The sequence below is a fragment of the Notothenia rossii genome, assembly GCF_949606895.1.
Source record: "Notothenia rossii genome assembly, chromosome: 2".
Lineage (NCBI taxonomy): Eukaryota > Metazoa > Chordata > Actinopteri > Perciformes > Nototheniidae > Notothenia > Notothenia rossii.
This window is the reverse complement of record NC_136904.1, coordinates 51,508,289-51,528,009: the sequence shown is the minus strand read 5'-3', so window position 1 is coordinate 51,528,009 and position 19,721 is coordinate 51,508,289. Positions and strand designations below refer to the sequence as shown.

The 19,721-nt window shown below is 42.4% G+C and overlaps 1 protein-coding gene across 5 annotated transcripts in view; it reads left to right on the top strand.

The window, feature by feature from the left end:
• The window catches only part of cemip (cell migration inducing hyaluronidase 1), a 335,274-nt gene that overhangs the window by 236,587 nt on the left and 78,966 nt on the right, over positions 1-19,721 (top strand). For all 5 annotated transcript variants that reach the window (XM_079666028.1, XM_079666024.1, XM_079666027.1 and 2 more), the window contains 2 exons: positions 13,168-13,337; positions 18,498-18,707. In XM_079666028.1, coding sequence (XP_079522154.1) covers positions 13,168-13,337; positions 18,498-18,707 — 380 coding nt within the window. The remainder of the gene's footprint in view (positions 1-13,167; positions 13,338-18,497; positions 18,708-19,721) is intronic.

The window sequence follows — 19,721 nt, the reverse complement described above, 5'->3', positions numbered from 1 at the left end:
GCTAGCTGCGCTAACGGATATAAGGAGCTTTTTCAACAACAAGGTGGAGGGAGAGTCCTTTGCTGTCAGACTGAGAGGCTGATAACTACAGCTCTGGTGAGGTAAATTACTCTCTGAGTCTTTAGATAGTTAACTTAGTTTAAAGAGCCTGTGACACGATTTTCCCCCATCATCCAAACCCATCAATTTGAGTTAATATTGTCCCCTTGAAAACCGTTACTGAACTGATTTTGGATATTTGTACTTTGATAACCATTAATCTGCCCTTCAATGTTGACAATTTCCTGGATCTTCTCAGGGATTCTTCAAGTCCCGCCAAATTATGGGTGACGTCAATGCGGGCACAGCGCTCCAGCTGCAGCGTTCAGGATCCCAGCATCTGCATGTAAACGCACGATGGCGCACACAGCAGTAGGTCAGACAGCGATGACAGTTTAATTGTGAACGTGTCTGAGAGCTCATATGAGGCTGAAGGATCGGTTTATTTTGTATCTGTTAGAAGTTTAGGAATTAGGTGCGTCAATATGGGCGATCATGCGGTCATGTAGCCAGTGGTGGACTGGGACTAAAAATCAGCCCGGGACTCTCGACCGGCCCACTTCGGTACAACTAGTAAATTGTCAACGGGGGGAGTGGGGGATGTGCTAGTGACTTATCCGACCGGCCCACTTCGGTACCGGCCCATCGGGATTCGTCCCGATGGCCAGTCCGCCACTGCACCCAGCCCAGCCCACGTAAACTGTCAACGGGGGGAGCCTCGCTGCGGGGAAACGGTGGACCTAGTGTCCCGATCGGAGTGGGAATAATAATAATAATCATAATAATAATAATAATAATAATAATCCGTGCATTTTATCCATTAATTTCCCCAACATTGTGGTAAAAAAAAACACACGTTTAATCCAAGTTGGTGTACCACTACAACCAGTGGTGTAGTGGGGATGTTTAACTGGGTGGACGGGGTGGTGGGTGGACGGGAGACACTATGGACGCGCTCGTGAACTGTCAACGGGGGGGGGCTTGGGGACCTCTGTGTCGCCTGTCAGCGCAACGTTCATGATGCCGTTTAGACAATATAATAATAAAGGGCGGTGCCGGCTGTCAGCGAACCGATCCGGCCTTTCTGCGCGACTATCACTCAAATGCGGGACATAGTCTCAATGTGTGGGACGCGGGACAAATAATAAAAATGCTGTGTGTGCAGTCCCGCACAGTGCGGGACACCTGGTCACCATACACACACAGTTCTGCCCCTCACACACACACGCTTCAAATCAAGTTGCATAAATGCTTGAGCTACGTTTTTATTATAATTACTGTGAAATCTGCCTATTATGTTTTCGTTATTATTACAACAAACACACACTTGCAACTGATAACACTGGCAATGATTTTAGATGTATTAGACTATTTAAAAAAGAAATCATGCGTCCCACGCCCACTACACCACTGACTGCAACTACAAAAAGCTAAGGTTTGTTTTCTCATCAGGAAATGCAGACCGGCTCAAACAAAAGATTTTTACATCATCATCCTCACGCTCATTTAATGTATCATATGTTCGCCGAATTGACATGAAAGCACTAATAAATGTAGTTTCATCCACTTGAGTTTACAAAAATAATCGATTTGTTTTTATATCAGATCCGACGGGAGGAAATTCAGCAGCTCTCACTACCGATTTTTAATCCTAATTTAATCATCATCTTCACCACGATCATTTATGTTTATGTTCGCCGAATTGACATGAAAGCACTGACAAATATGAATATACTTTAGTCAACTTCATTAAAACGTTATTAACGTGCCTAAACTCAGTAATTCACCATTTCTACGCATGACAACACACTTTGTCCTTGTTTGGCTCTCTCGCCGCACAGTGAAGCGTTCCCGCATTGACGTCACTTCCGGCTTCCCCCAAAACCTCAAAATGAGTCGAAGGAATTTTCCCGCGATGTTCGAAATTATTGATATTTATCGGAACGGTATTGCTTTTTCTTTTTTAAACTGACGGTTCGAGATGACTAGTAGCCCACTATTTCATTGCACAACAGTTGTTGGGTTCGTGTCACAGGCTCTTTAAGTTATCTCAGTGGGTCTCAAACGGTTCGGTCACCATTTATGTAAACACATATTTCCATTTGAGGGGGTAGTGATTAGTAAAATATGCATGAATAATACAAACAAAATGTTAACTAGGTGAAAAAAGGTAAGATAAACTTGTTGAGAGCTAAAACTAGTCTTTGCTGTTGCCTCAAAGAGGAGCAGGGGGGAGAGGAGGGAGACGGGAGAGGCCGATTCAGGAGCCCAGACACACACAACTATAAATGAACCAAAAACAAATAAATAAACAAGTTTCAATGTTTTTTCATATTGGATATTGTATGTTATTGGTTATGGCCATGTACTTAGGATTTTATGATTATTTAATTGTATACATTTTTGTTTCATATGGGTGTAGTCTCTTTATTTCCCCCTCAAAATGCACCAGATTGATGCATTTAAGTCCAACATTTTAAAAAAAATCTTACCGGGAGAGCATGCCCCCGGACCCCCCTATAGGATTTGAGACCCGGCTCCACTGTTCCCAAATAGATTTGCAATTTTTTTTAAATAGTAACCCATCTCCATATGTTTCTTTTGGGGTAGTAGATTTAAACTAGAGGGCTATCACTTTGTGCAGCAACGCTATTGACAAATAAATCCAGCAAAATGGCACAAAAAACTGGTAGTGGCCTCAGGGATGAGGAGTCATTTAACCAGCCAGTAGGAGTCAAGCTTTACTTTCTTTTATATCCATAAAGAAAAAGTAAATCTGTTTACAGTTGTTTCATTATGGATGTTGAGAGGTATCCATATATCTCTTCATTTTGCTCTCAAAGTGCACCAGATTGATGCATCTAACTTCAATATTTAAAAAAAAAAATTCCCGGGGGAGTATGCCCCCGGACCCCCCTAGACTAGAGGGTGTCAGGTCCACTCCCCACTTATAAAAATAGCACTTTACCACTGCACCCCCTCTAATCTCAGATGCACCCTGAGTCATTTTGTTTAAGTACAGTGAGCCTTTCTAAAATATACAGTAAAGAGACAAACCCACCAGCATTATAGGATATACTATGACTTTGTGCGAAATACTTGTTGCTGATTTAGAGTACTGGCACCTTTTTTATTCCAATTCAAGCACTGGCTACGAGAGTTTACAGTATGAAAGTTTCCGGTTTTGGGCATTCTGGCTACGCATCACTCATTCACCAATGGGTAGTGTTTAGATGGATTTTTAGGAACTTCTCCTCGATTCCATTGGCTCTAATGGTTTAAAAGAGGTGTCAAGTATTTTTTTTTCTTCTAAATCTTTCTAAAAAGGTCAAATGTCACTTGTTTTGCATCAATCTTGATACAGGTACTAATTATATATCATAGTTTGGATTCCTAAAGCTTTTAGTCTACCATCCCATCATTCAAGGGTGGTTTTCACTATAAATAATGTTTTTTTTTTTGGACGGACACTATAATTTACATTGTTTTACTATGTTCAATCTGAATTTACTTTCAAATAAAAACATTCTATTTTTATCATTGCTTTGAGAATAAAGACTATTCATTTACCCCTTTTAGAAGTGAAGATATAGTCATTTGTTGTGGGAATGTCATTTTCGAGCCTGAGACCTGAAAAACAGGCTCGGGGCTCGACTGGTTAAAGCAGTAAAGGATTTAGCATTATTCTATTTATATCCTGACATTTACCTAGCTTTATAAAGCAAAGCTCTGTTAGCTCAGATTCACCATGAGATTTAGGTCTGAGATCTGATGATACCAGAAGAAATATCAAGTTTTATATGGCTTTGAAAGGCAATAACCATTGCTAATATTAGAAAGGACATTTAAGGAATGTTAGAATTTTATAAGACATTTAATAAAAAAACAGTGAACCAAAGAGTTAGATGTATATCAGTGAAATATTTAAAATTATGTTGACATTCAGATAGGAACTTTAGTCTTTTATGTTAGTTTATGTTAAGTGATAACAGTTTATCAGTGTGAGAAAAAGTTTTTAGAGAGTACTTGTCCATGGACAAGTGAGTTTGGCAATTTACTTGTCCGAATACATTTTTCAAAATTGGGGCCACTGGAATCTTCTTCTTCGACATCGTATTTAACATTTTCCCACGTTTTTTACGACAACGCTAATGTAAGTGAGCGGTAAAATATTACTGCATCACACATAGGGTTGGGTATCGTTTGGATTTTAACGATTCCGGTTCTGCTTTTCGATTCCAGTTATTTTCGGTTCTCGATTTCGGTTCTTTGAGAGGGTAAATGAGTCCCATGTCAAACTGGGAGAAAAATATATTTATGAAAACATTAAGTCAAATCTGTATTCCTATTTACAAATCACTTCATACTATTTAATTTTGTTACGGTTATTGAATACAATTATATAAAAATAATCTCTGCATTGCTCAGTTAGTTCTAAGTGGTGCAGTTTGAGAATGTACAATTGGCCCAGTCTCCTCTGATGTTACACTGCAACCTGCCTGTGAGACAGGGTCCAACCAAACATGTCCAACACATAGGCCTTATAATAATAATAATACATTATATTTATAGCCTATAGGCCTAGCGCTTTTCTACAACTCAAAGACGCTTGCACGCTTACACATGTCCTGCAATACACATGCTGCAGCTGCCCAGCTCCTCACTGTTTGTAAAATTAAATAAATAGTATTTTCATTTTATTTCAATAACTTACTTTCTATACCCTGCTTCATAAACAATACTGACATCCCTCTGCTCCTCCGAGTCTGGGGGTCCGGGGATGTGAGGGCAGCGCGAGGACACAGACAGGGAGGCTGCTTTACTTCATAAAGGAAACGGTGGTCAATTGTAATAACATAGGAGCTAAAACGCTTAATAACCTTCATTACGTGTTAGAGAAAGAACATAATAGTAGAGCGGATAACCATGAAATTGTGCACTTTTTGAAAGAAACATGAAACTTCTACCATAGTTAGTTTATACCATGAGGTTTATTTTCAGATGTGGAGGGAAGTCAGATTTGACCTCTGAGGCCCGGGAGAGGTCAAATCCAAGATGGCCACCAATAATACTCAAAAATGCCTCACTTTGGAACCAAACACTGTAGAAAAACACTTCAGGTGTCATTAGCCACACATTTTAGGGTGACCATTCTGTTGGTGATACCTTTGAGACCAATGGAATTCAAGAAAATGCATTTAGATCAATGTGGAGGTCAAATAATGCAAACATAGGGTGGTGAACGATGCAAAAAGGTAGTTTATTTTCAAAATAATAACAGTAATGATAAGGTTAATAATGATGTCAATAACAATAATAACAATGCCAATAACAACAGTCATTGAAATAATAAGTAATTTTTTAACTGATTTATTATTTAACTTTTTAATCATCATCAAGGGACGGAGAAGTGGTTAACAACACCACAGTCCTTTCATGTCAGGATCACATATTGGTAGTGATCAAAAATCTTAACAGTCCCCAGAACAAAAGCAGAGATCTGTACACTTAAGTGCAGCTTTGACACATGAGCACCGTCCAGTGCACCCTTTCTGACAGTTACAGCGGATCAGCTCATGGCAAGACTTTGCTGCTTCAGGGAGAGTTGTCCAGAGTGGCTGCCACCCAGTGGTTTCTTTTGTCCAGCCCCAATCAAATGGCTCTGGCATCTCTGGGTCCAGGACCAGTGACTGGTTCCAAACGTTAGCCTGAAAGCAAGTACGCTTGATGTGCTGTTTGAGGGCAGCCTGGGTTGGAGGGATGTTTTCTAAACTCCTGGACTTCTGGGAGAAAAGCTGTTTCCTGGCATCATTCACTTCCATGCACTCACTCGTTCGGTCATACATGAGCACCACAAATCTTTCCAGCAGTAACATGGAATCTTCACTGACCTCACTTGGCATGCACAGGAGTTCCTGGAAAGCATCACTGACCTCTGGGAAAGACTTCCATCTCTCCCAGGCAATCTTCTTTCCACGGCCAGCAAATGCAGACACGGTGTCACATCCAGTGAAAGCGTGAAAGACAGGGAGAGTCAGGCATTGGATAGGAGTCATTGTGGCAACCATTTCATGAATAGCGATAAACCGGAAACTCGACCCAACACCAAAGGAAACCCACAGTTCATCGGGAGCTATTTTGCTAAAACAAGCCACTGCCAACACCACCACATCTGTATCAACGGTACGTATGGTCACCTTCTTACAACCTTTATGCACAGCGTCTGCCACATGCAGAAGTAGCCGGGTGTCTGCCTCTTCTTGTGAACATGGGGCAAGGCAGGTCACACATGAATCGGCAGGAGAGCAGAGGACTCCAGTTCCATCTGTTGCATACAGTTCCTTGCCCTGTGCTACTGGCAGACTTCTTCTCGGGCCAGGAAGGAAAATAACTCTGTTTTGTTTTCATCACATCGAAGGAAGTCTTTCCAGTTCTTGGGCATCACAGTAAGGGGAGCCACCCTTTTCCTCTTGCCATTTCCCCTCTTCTGTCTTGTTGAAGCTTTCAGGCTGGCAGATAGGTATACATCCCAGACAAGGTCAACACGGATGCTTACCTCTAGTTGAGCAGAGATGTATGGTATGAACACTGTTTCTCCATACTCTTGAAATGTTCTTGATAACTTTGGATTCAGCATTTGAACCACAGCTGCACCATCTAGAATTACTGCATCAGTCTTAGGAACACTCTTGATTTCAAGCAGATTTGACTCCAGGCAGCGAAGCAGATCTGCTTTAACCCCGAACCGAAGTTTTCCTCCACTTGACAGAGCTGGAGGTGCTGCCTGGTTTTCGTGGGAAAAGAAGTGGTTGATGTCTCCATCTCGTGTTTGACATGAGATGTACAGCCTTGAAAAAAGACCACAGTCACTCTTCAGTGCAGCGAGTTGTGCTTTCTCTTTTGATTTGACCTTCACAGGTGGTCTGCTGAATAGTGGCAACTTTTTTTTTGGAAGAGGGTGTGTGATAGGTGTTGTACACCTTTCCAGCCTTTGGGTCACAAACTCGGTGTACTGCTCCTCACCAATGGTATAAATCCTTCTTACAGTATCAGCAACTTGGGTATCAACGATGTCTCTTGTGTCAATGACTAAAAGATCTTGGCTGTGTTCTAGAAATGGATTCCCCATCTCTTCCAGCACCGTGACAAGTGCCTTAACCTCCTTCAGGAATGTGGCTTGCACTCCAGGTTGCTGGTCATGGTGTCTAGAGTCACTGGGTCCATGCTGTTGGTGTGTTGCCTGTTCTTCAAACTCTTTAGTGATCCTGGCGATTTCTGGTCCTGCTACCATCCAGCGTCTGAGTGCTTCTGGATTGCCAGTCAGTTCGATAGCCCCACCAGAACCTTTGACCATGGCATTGTTCTGTTCATGGCACTGGTCAAGTGCCATGGCAGAGAACTGGTTGCTGGTTTTGTGCACCACGAAATGTCCAGACTTGAATTCTGCCAGGACATCTGGGTGTCTGTCCGCAAGAGTCATCATATCACGGATGTGTACGGGAAGCCATCTGCTGTAGTGTGTGTGATCCAGGGCGAACATCCAGGGCATGATCTGTGTTAGGGATTCCATGTACAGCTGGAAGTTGCCTTCACGAATGGACCTCATGTACCGCAAAACGAGAAGCTGCAATGACAGGGTCTTATGCCAGTAGTCAAAGTGAACACTAGCCTTTGCTTGTTGTATGCACCACTCCTCAAAAGATAGACTGTCAGGTGGCGTATCATCAGATATGCAATTTTCATTGTATGCTCGTTGCAGTAGTGTATAGAGGCTTGCAGCTGTGACCTGGTGTGCATGGCGGGTCTTGGTGACATGTTTGGCATGTATGAAGGAATTTGCTGTTCCAGAACTTGCAATATCAGCCTGGACCAGAGCATTGGTCCAGCCACTGTCTTCTAGCCAGTCTCCCAGCAACTTCAACATAGCCATTTCGATGTGTAGACCACCAAACATGATCACAAAGTGATCTTCTCCATAAGTGTCTGGCCAGGTCCACTGTACTTGTTTAGCGAGAGCATACAGTGGTTGGTCAGCAGCAATGACAGGAATCTGACCAGGGTTCACATGTTGAATTGCTCTTTTTACGATTTCCATAGAGTGCCGAATCATTGCTACTGAATGTGCATTGTCAAGAAAGAGAGGTAATAATGCATTGATTGCTGCAGGAGGGATGACGGCATGGTGAACACAGGCATGGTAGGCAGACCACGATATCATGCCATCAATGGCTGACGTTTCAACAGCTGTCTTGACTTTTCTGAGCCATGCATATTCATCCTCTGTGGCGGCTGTAGAAACTAGGAGGGTGGAGGGTCTCACAGGACCTTGTACAGGTGGCACACTAAATTCCTTTTTGTGGAGGGAAGCTGGTGGCACGACTGTGTATGATGTTGGCAGAGGTTTCACTGACTTGGTGGAAGAGCCATCTTGACTAATCACTAGTACACCACGATCAGTTCTGCTTTGTGTGTGTGATGGATGCTGCATTAGTGAGATTCCAGTGCCGTGGAAGGAATCTTTGGCTGTTGCAGAACTTGGGTTATGGTCTATATTGTCCACAGCTCCTGTTGTGAACAGTCCATTACGCAACTTTGGTGGGCACACAACATCTTCCATCCTAAATTGCTGGCAGACACCATTGGCAATGTTTGATGTGACTTGCAGCAGCCTGTCATAGGAAACACACAATCCCAGGTTGAACAGTGTGTCAACTAACCCCCTACTTCGTGTAACTGCATGGATCTTGAGGGACAGATATAGAGGGAGTGGAGTTTCTCGGGTGTGCCTTGTACGTGCTGAGCTTGGTGAATCCATGTTCCGTGCCTGCTTCTTACTGTTAAAGACCATCAATTGGGAGATTGTTAGGGCAAGTTTTGTGGTGGTCTGATGCTTAATGTTTGTACCATCAAGTACCATGTTGACGAGAGCCAAGAGAGATGGTGGCACAGCCCTCTGCTGGCAGTTTTCTTGGAATGATCCGTCAAAAGAGAAAGACGAACCAAAGATTTCTTTGCGCACTACTTGTGCTGCTCGCATTAAGTGCATGGCATCACTGTCAGTTTGACAGGCTATCATGAGAGCTGGTCCAATGTCATTCTCAAAACTCAGAAGTGTGTCTCTTCCTTGTGAATGTGCCCTCAGATGTGGAAGCTCAGAAAGCAGTCGTTCTTTCAGTCTGGTGGTGTGAATCCGTTTATCTACAGTCAGACCAAGTTGTTCCAGCCTGGTCTTGTACAACTGAGCGATGTCAGTCAATTTCAAGACAGGGGAAGTGTTCTCATCACTGTTCTTGTCTTCCAGATATGCCACTAACTGTGCAAAGGCTATGCCATGTAGGCAAGTATCATCTCCATCATTGTGTTTAGATGCAGCCTGCCTGGCTTTGTTGTACAATGAAGACAGACAGCGATGATGGTACTTGGCCTCAATGGCAATCATGTCACCCTCTGCGAGCTTGGCCAACAGAGCAGTGTCCTCAAGCTCAAGGGCACACTTCCTCACATTTCTGTCAATGTTGTAGGTTGATGCATTATGCAAACCTGAGGAACCTGCAGCAGGCTCATTGCAAAAGAAGCAAGTAGGTTCTGTGGACTGTGAATGGCTGTGGGCAGATCGCGTGTGTACAGATGAGGTACTTTGTTGTTGTGCTGTAGTTAATTTCCTCCGACTTAGCTCATCATATGCTTTTTTGTTGAATTTTAGCCGACATCTCTTGTGCCACTCTGCCTTGTGTCTCTTCAAAGTGGATTCTATGCCATCTCCATCATCTAATCGCTCCAGGTTGAGGTCCATTGGCATATGCTGAAGGGTATGGAACCGGAGAAGGTCTTCTGTGAGGGATACATAGCCACTACCAACAGACTGTTTATATTTGTTTCTGAGAGGACACTGTAAAGGTTCATCTGTTTTGACTTGACAGAGGACACAAATGTCCCAGTTAGTGCTGGGGGGTGGCTTGGATTGCTTGGATAACGAGGGCTGGGTAGGGACCATCAAGCTGTGACGCTTTGACATGGTGAGGGTTAAAATTCCAGCAAGACGTGGGAATCTGAAAAGATAACAATTTAACATTGTATTAAACACTGTTGTCATTGTGTCATTCGGTTTTTGTAGGGTTAGGTTAAACCAAATGACACTTAATGACAATGATATGACATATATGTGTCATATATATATGACATTGACATAATGTTTATGACATGTTCGTGACATGTCCGTGACTGTGTTTTGTTACTGTTATGACAGGTAAAATGTTACCCAAATTTGACATAATAACCAAGTTGACATCTCTAGAAAATACTCTGTTCAATCATTAAACTACTCAGCTCAAACAGAAATGTTCCAGACTGTCTTCTACTTAAGCTAGGATAATTATTTTGATCACGCTAGCTAGCTAGCTAGCTAGCTAGGAGTTTTCCTTGCTAGCTAGCAAGGAAAACTCCTTCCTGGCTACAGTCAAATTCAATACATTCGCATTCAAAGGCATATATTAATATTAATATTGTTTTTAATAATATTGTTTGTTCATAGTCAATCTTTTTACCTGTTAGAAATGTCAGAAGTGTCAGAAGGGGCATTTCTGAATACTTCTCACCATGTTGTCTAGCAACAACCCCTCGAATAAGTAGGCTACTGAAGCTTTAGAGCAGGGGGTTTTCAACCAGTGGTCCGCGGTGGTATTGCAGGTAGTCTGTGGAAATGGTCTAGGGGGGTCAACTGCTGATAAATCTGTGCTGAGAATGCATACAAATATCCACACACCCCATGAAATAATAACTTATAACTAAATAATACTGAGACTACAAAGAAATCAATTGAAGAATGTTCTTGGGTACATAAAAAATAAATATTTTGATATATTTTTACCTTGACTTTAACATAAATGCATTTTCTTGAATTATATTGGTCTCAAATGTATCACCAACAGAATGGGCACCCTAACATTTGTGGGAAATGACACCTTAAGTGTTTTTCTACAGTGTTCGGTTCCAAAGTGAGTCAGTTTTGAATATTATTGGTGGCCATCCCCGATTTTACCTCTCCCGGGCCTCAGAGGTCAAATCTGACTTCCCTCCACATCTAAAAATAAACCTCATGATATAAACTAACTATGGTAGAAGTTTCATGTTTCTTTCAAAAAGTGCACAATTTCCCTTGATTTGAGGGCTTAACCGCTGTACTATAAGAAAGTTTAACAAAGATGAGGCTGTTAAATGGGCAGCGGATCCGCTGTGTGTAGAAAGAGAGCGAGAGAGAGACGCTGAGCTGCACCGTGCAGCGATCAGCTGATACGGAGCATAGAGAGAGAGAGAGAGAGAGAGAGAGAGCTGCGGTCCGCGGGGCTCGGCCTCGCCTCCTGTCCTCACAACCAGGGACGTGCACAGATACGGGGCCCGTTTGGCCTTTTTGGCTGAACTGCCCCTCTGGAGAGAGCGAGAGTTTATTTTTATTTGTTCTGTTGTTGCCGAATCAACATGATAAGCCCAGTATTGTAGCGTCTCGCTGCGGGAAACACACTTTGTCAGCGCTGTCATCTGCCGGTGCGTTAAGACCACCTCAGTGTCGGATTTTCATTTTGGAAACTTGATTTTGAGTTGTCTCATGGCAGTTAGGGTATAAGGGACAAACCAGGGGACTTTACTTCCTCTTGATACTGTCGGTTATTTACAAAAGAACACATAGCCTACTTGTTGTTATTGTGCTTCTCTCTTTCTGTGTCCTTTCATCTGTAAACTCCCTCAACGGGGCCGCTCGCTCTCTTTTCTTGATCGCCCTCTCACGGGTGAACACTTCACTGCCCCGCTTCATTGTAGGATTTCTGCCATGTCTCTACCACTTCAGTTTGATCATCTCTGTTACTAAGTTATGGAATACTAAATAAATAAGTAATTGTACCTTACTCATAAAGAATGATAAGAATAAGAATCATGCGTATTGAACTGGTTTCATTAATAAGTGAGTTTATTTAAGGTAATTAGTTAGAAGCCCTATTTTATCAGTATGTCTGGACTGCACAGGAGTTACAATGGTCTGGTCAAACTACATTAGAACAGAATTGTCCGCATGTTGTCTTTAATAGTTACTAACATTAGACATTTTAATGAGATATGGACCGCAAAACAAAAAATGTCCCTGGTTTTCATTTTTAAAATCAAGTCACCGAATGCAAGTAGTCGCCTTAGCTTATTTTGTTATGAGATGTGAATTACTGTTCAATTTAGTTGATTTAATAATCGTTTGGTTTCTTTTACATTAAAAACAAATTACAATTTTCAAAAGGTCTTATGTTTTTTATCGGGGGGAGGCCCTTTTTCCAGTTTAGGGCAATAGCCCCTCCAAATGTCTGTGCACGTCCCTGCTCACAACTCTTATTATTCCCGGGACCGGACAACTGGTATTTGTTCCTACTCGGAACCGAGTTTGTGCTACACGTCCTGCCCCGCCCCGCCCCCGTCTAACTGTATAGAAAGCGGCGAGATGCATTTCCTTAGGAATCGACAAGCAGAACCGAAACTAACATTTCTAAACGAACAATGGCGGACACGTACAATTTGCGAATGAGTTCTGCCTTTTGTAAACTAAATGTATCAATAATTTGTCAATAAATGAGGGCGAAAAACGTCACTTGTCCACCGGACAAGTCAATTGAAAGATCTACTTGTCCGATATTGTAAATAACACCCGGACGGTGAGACGTGTGCTTTTTCGCACACTGCTAATACTGATAGACTATTTTAAGTCAATCGTTACAAAGTTTGGACATCTGACTGAATATGATAACGGTACTGTGAACAGCGCTGTGCTGTAGCTGCTCGATCTAATGCTAGTTAGCGTTAGCTTCTCCGTCAGAGCCTACATGTTTTCAGATAATCAGCTTGAATGAGATATTTAAAAGAATAATTTACAATACCTAACATAACTGAAGAATTGTGTTGCTATAGTCTCATTAGTATGGTTATGAACAGTAGCTTATGATGGTTAATTTTTGCAAACTGTAGAAAAATAATCATGGTTTTACTGTCTGTCAACATAATTATAAGTGCTAGCTGCACATATAATGTATGATTTGGCTCAACATTATGTCCTCCTCCTTTGCAATTGATGTGTTTGTGTGTTTGTGTGTGAAGGTAAGGCCAAGTTCATCCACATGGGTGAGGAAGTAGATGGGGTGGACATGAGGGCGGAGGTGGGCCTGCTGACTCGTGACATCCTGGTCCGTGGAGAGATGGAGCCCGGCTGCTACGGCAACGAGGCCTGCAACTTCTTTGACTTCGACACGTTCGGTGGACACATGAAGGTACGCTGCTGTTTCAACCTTTTAATTTACAGAACGAAACAACAGGTTGCTAATTTATGAACCAGTTCCCACCGGGGGGGTCATAGTGTGCTTCCTGAGAACCAGCACTAAGCAGAGACCTGCTCCCGAGCTGGGGCGGCTTCAAAATCAAATTGACAAATCCCATTGTTTTTGGTGAGCTATTTTGGCCTGAACCATTCAGTGCTTTGAAAACTCGCAGTAGTAATTTGAAGTTGATCCTTTGGCAGACAGGAATCCAGTGAAACAACTTTAAAGGTTAATATTCTATAATATTATATTATATTCTATAATATAATATTATGAAAAGTCATGGGACATTTATTCAACATGCATAATTGAACCAGTCAAGGGAACACAATCAAATTATAACAACTGATAAACTAGAAAGAAAGAAATACCATCATTTATTTATTTATTTTTAGGAGGTCTTTTTGGGTCGGTAATAATGCAGATTTTCCTATCAGATAATCTATGACAGTGCCCCATCAATACCGCTACCCATGGTTATTCATGCTTTCTCTCCAGCAGATAATGCTTTTTGAAAGCGCATCACAATCTGAGGCAGCATTTCAATGAATGTTCATTGAGTTGCCCAAACAATCTGAGTCAGTTAGCAAGGTCGTCTGTGTTGTCTCCGGAAGCTCAATAAGGATATTTTTCTACAAATTAGACTAAGCTGAATGTTTCTTTTACAAAACTAAGAAAAAGTATTTTATGGTAAAAAAATGAAATGTTCTGATGTATAAAAATGTAAAAGTAATGTAAAGGAAGGTTAACACGGTTGATTAAATCCATGCTGTATAAGCCTGACAATCTGCGACAGGAGAGAGACACAGGAGAGGAAAGGACCAGAGTGTCAGTACAAGGACAAAATAACCCAAAGAAGAGAGTCTTTACTTACAAAAAGAGGCGCAAAGATGCTAAAAATGCTGGCAGGTTAACTAGGTAAAGGGCTAAGCTAAATCATAGCCCGGGGGAAACAGTAAAAGGTCTAAAACTCAGGCAGAAGACAGGGACTGGAGGGCTTTGGAATGAAATGCTGGAAAGGCTCATGGCACAAAGACAATCTGGCAGTGGACTGAGGAGTGGGTGAGAGGAGAGTCTGAGCTGGTCGAGGACATCTACTGACGGGGGCCGGGTCTGGAATAGAGTGATGCAGAAACAAGGCCTAAAAAGGGGAGGGTTTCATCCCCCCCAATTCTTCACTATATGTATCACCGATAACCACCACACAGCGCCACAGGAGGTCTTTCCTCTCAGTGGCTATCAGACTCTTTAACTCTTCACCCCTAAGTAAAGGGCACTGAGAACTTCCACACCAACACTATGTGCAATATACATATCAATATAATTACCATCATTGCAATACACTCGCTGCTATATATATAACTATGTGCAATATTATATTATTATTATTAGTATTATTAATAATGCTATGATAACGTGCAATTACGTAACTGCCACTACGTTTTATTTTTTGCATTACTAACTACTAAATACTGCTAATAATTGCATTGATTGTGTGACCATCTATGTTTCTATGTTTCATGTTGTCTGTAGATGTTTAATTGCTCTTTTTGCTGCACTTTTAGTGTACAGTTTTGCTGTTGTGCTGCTGTGTTTATTGTGTTTTGTTACTCTGGCAACAATTTTCTTCGGGATAAATAAGGTCTTATCTTATCCTATCTTATCTTAAATGTCAGAAGTTGCTATGTGTCATAAAAAGGGAGGTTGCTAACAAGTATCTAAATAAACTATGAAACGTCACCACGCTGACATTAGCCTTCTTATGCCATGTGACCATGATGTAGTTTGTTTATAGCATAGCGTTAGCTTTTTACTATGCACGAAGTGGCATTAATATTTGGAGATTATACTGCTGAACATAACGTTTTAAGTATCATGAATGTGTGTTTGCCAAAGAGCTTATTTTCTGCAACATACAGAAATCCAATGGAAAAATCCTAGTGCTTTTTGTCGACGGAGCCCTTTGCCAATGCTAACTTCCGGTTTGGCCAACAAAAATACGTCTTCACTGCACCACTCTGAGACAGAACACAGACAAGCAAACAAAATAAGAATGAAAAGTTAAAAAGGAGAACTCAGAACCATGACAGAGAGACTGTGTGCCTACTGCCTTCATGCCTCTGTGGCCCCGGGGCAGACATCATATCCTATTAAACATTTCCATCACAGTCTGTCACACATTACCATGCATGCACATAGGAAAGCCTCTGAGATTCAAGTGAAGCCCTTCCAAATGCCTCAGGTAAACTTCCCCCTTGACAGTTGGTTGTGCTAAGACCTCGTATCTCTACCAATATCAGGAGCTCAGAGCAGCAGCCTTAGTTTCCACTTGTATTTAAAAAAATTGCTTTGTGAACATCAAAAGGTTTTTAAATGTTGTAATCTTTACTAAACTGAAGTAACAATTCAAATCCCCAGAAGTGTGATGCGTGCGAAGCTGGGTCACTGTGATTTATTTTGGACTGTCATCACCTCTATCTGACCTCTTATTTTTCCTTCTCTTTATTTACTCTGCTCCTATAGTTTTTCAATTTTCAATCTCTTCATATTTGTTGCATCCTTCGTCCATCCCATCCCCTACTTCCTGTTTCTTCCCTCTTCCCCATTCATTTTGAATCCTCCATATCTCTTTTCCTTCCTGCTTTCTTTCTCTCTTCCATACATTCCATCCTTCCTTTCTGACTTTTCCACTTGTGGAGTGTAACGGGGGGTTACGTATTGTAACCCTGGTTATATAAGCACAGGCGGAGCCCTATATTGGACTCTATGGGTAATACCCTTAGCCATGCTATGCGAGCATTCACATACTGAGTTGCATAAACATAGCCGGCCAATCAGGGCGAGCCTACCTGAATGCGCGCGCAGGCCCACAGTATAGAAGTTGGCTACGCCTCCTGCCTGTCATCCTACAACCTCTTCAGCGAGCGGCATATGAAAGACAGGGCCCCTAGGTAGAGGGCTCCGCCTCTGCTTATATAAATAGGGTTACAATACGTAACTCCCCGTTATATTTCACACAGGCTCCACCCTCTACTGGACTCTATGGTTACAGTGGGTGGAGCCCTGATGGATAAACGCCCCGGCGTTCAACAACATCGACCCATCACACTGCCCCTGACTGGCTTTTGGTCCCCACACTCACACACGCTTACCTCGTGTAGAGTGTGCATGGAAAATAGTGAGGAAGGCGAGGAGCGTCCACAAGTCCTGTACGGAGTTTACAGCATACTACGTTTCCCGGGTCCCTAAGGCGCATGGGAAAACATAAGCGCACTATGTCCCAGAGGGGGGGGGGGGGTCAGATGCCTACTGACCCAGCAACACGTTCTCACTCCCAACCCGTCACATGTTGACGGTCGGTCAGGGCCCCTCCCCGTCACTCTATTACGCAAAGTTGCCCCAGCTGGTTGACACCTCTTTTAGCAGAAACAAAGGCTACATTAATGTATTAAATCGATGTTAATCCATGTGTGCGGTTGTGGAATTAATGGACATGCCGTTGTCAGGCAACGCAATAATTTACAAACTCTTCAACTACAACCCTAATTATATTTAAAAACATGTTAGAAGGCCTCACAAAATACTTTAATGTAAATTAAAATGTAAATGTGAAGGGATGTGTGTAATGTGGTGATTGACATTATTCACCCACGGATCTATGGGTTTTTTAGTTAACCGGACTTCCTGCTGATTTAAAATCCGAAAACATTTTTTTTAAATAAAATAATACTTTATTCCGAGTGTGCTTGCTTTTCTCTTTGAAATTCATCACATAACGGCATTGTAATACACAGTTCGGCTGCATTAAATATTACATATCTGCCGTAGTTCGCTATTTATAGAGCCCTGATGAGAAGACTTCTAGACAAACAGGAACAACTGCAGCCGAAACTGAATATGTGACGTGGATCATAAATATATCAATTAAACAAAATCTGGATCCTGCTCTTGCTGCCTGGATAGTCTGAATAACTTTGTAAGAGAGTCCCTCCTGTCTCAGCCTTTCCAGCTGAACGTGCGTGGGGATAGGGAGTAGCCAAACGGTACTCTGTTGTACTCGTAGGCTATCCCCTGGAAGGCAAAACGCAAATACTTTCTTTGCATTGGAGCAATTTTCGACATGAAAATAAGTATTTTTCGCTCGTTGCTAATTCAAAGGCTCAGCGTTAGCATTGTGGGGTGTTTTGATTTTTTTTTTAAAATGATCAGTTAGATGAGTTTCTTTCCATTACATGGATATAAAACATTCATAGTTTATTAAATGAACATGCCCTCAGACACTGTTTCCTGCAAGATGTTGCGGGAGGCCCCTGGTACCGGGGTCTCTCGGGCTTAACAGTTTAATGTTATACTCACACCAATAGCTCAATATGATCATAACACGAGTTTTCGGGGCAGCACCCTGCCAAGGCAGTAAACCTAGGGGAAACACTGTAAACCATACAATTAAAGAGGTAGCTGGTACTGTTTATAGATTGTAGATCAATTAAAAGAAACCCTCCTCCTTTCTTCCTCTCTGCTCACTCCTTCTTGTTTGCTCTTTCATGCCCCTCTTTCCTTTTCAGTATCCCTCGTTTTGCCCTTATCCCTCTTTCCCTTCTTTCAGTTTGATATTTTTAATTGACCTGAAACAGCCTTTGTGTCTTTTAAAGGTCCCATGTCATGCTTTTCCGGTTATTACCCGTCCCCTTGTGTGTTATGAAGGTTTTTCTGCATGTAAACGGTCTGCACTTGTTCAGGTTGAGTTTGGCTGTGTTTGGCTATGTATCGCTAAACAAGGAAATCACACCTCCACGGAGCTCAACGTGATTCACAACTTACCGACCAATCAGAGCACACTGGGCTCACATGGAGGTGGGGGGGGGGGGGGGGGGGGGGGGAGCTGAGGCGAGCCGTTTAGTGGAGAAAGTGAATACTGCTGAATGCACATACTTTACAAAGATGCTGTATGCGAAACCAATGTGAGTTTGGAAAATTGCACAGTATTTTTCTATTTTAGTATAGGCCTACCTAAACAATGGAATTATGATCAGTGGAAATGGCCATGACATGGGACCTTTAATACCTCAATTTGATTTGAAGTGACTGACGTGTATCTGCGGTCCTCTTCAGGTGGAGCGGGGCTTCCGGGCGGTTCATATATCGGGGGTGGAGCTGCAGCACATGGGCCAGCAAACAATGGGACACTACCCAGTTCATTTCCATATGAACGGAGACGTGGACGAGAGGGGGGGCTACGACCCCCCCACAGCTGTCACCGACCTGTCCATCCACCACTCCTTCTCCCGCTGCGTCACCATCCACAGCTCCAACGGACTGATGGTACGTAAGGAAGATTTATTCAAGTTTAATTTTTCAATTGTAATACATTTAGAGTATTTGTAAGCATAATTAAGAAAAAGTTAGACCTTTTGGGAAATATGCTTATTGTTCAGGTGTTATCTTCGTGTCTAACGCTTGTGAATAAGCACAATTCCTGCAATTGAAAACTTGTATATAGTATAAAGTTGCCATTTGATTGACCTAAATAGTTTTAGATTTAGGTCAGAGCACATTTTCAATTGGCAGGTCACATTTAAAACACCCACACTTGATGACACAATTCATTGAAAACACTTTATGACAACAACAAAAAAACATTCCTGTGTGTATGTGAACTTGAAATGGATTTAAACTAAATTAAAGAGGACATATTATGTTAATTTTCAGGTGTATATCAGTATCTAGTGTCTCTACTGGGACATGTCTCCATGCTTTAAAGGTCCCATGTCATGCTTTTCCAGTTATTACCCGTCCCCTTGTGTGTTATGTAGCTTTTTCTGCATGTAAACGGTCTGCAAAGTCACAAACCCTCAAAGTACACCCTGTAGGGAGTACAACTCTAACACAGAAAATACCTGTCTATGCTGCCCCAGAACACCTCGTTGGACATTTCTCTTTTTCTTCCTGGGTACAGTGACGTGAACATGCCCAGGTCCAAATGGACCAATCCGTGGAGCTCCTCACACACACACACTCATTCTGCCGTATATTTTCTCAGCCGCGATACTCGCGGAGTTTCGCCGGCACACTCAACCTTATCTTTTCTCAGCCGCAGCTGCGTGGATCTCCACTCACAGTTCGCCACACACTCACGTGTGTGCTCAGGCTGAGTTCATGCTGAGTTTCACGTAGTCTCACTGTCTCGCTGTCTCGCAGCAACCAGGAAACGACACCAGTAATCCAGCTCACACTGTCGGCTCCTCGAGTCTCAAAGGGCGGAGCAGCAAGCCCCGCAACGTCCCGCCAACACGGCACCCAGACCCCACACAGCATTCTCATTTGTTTGTAATTTTC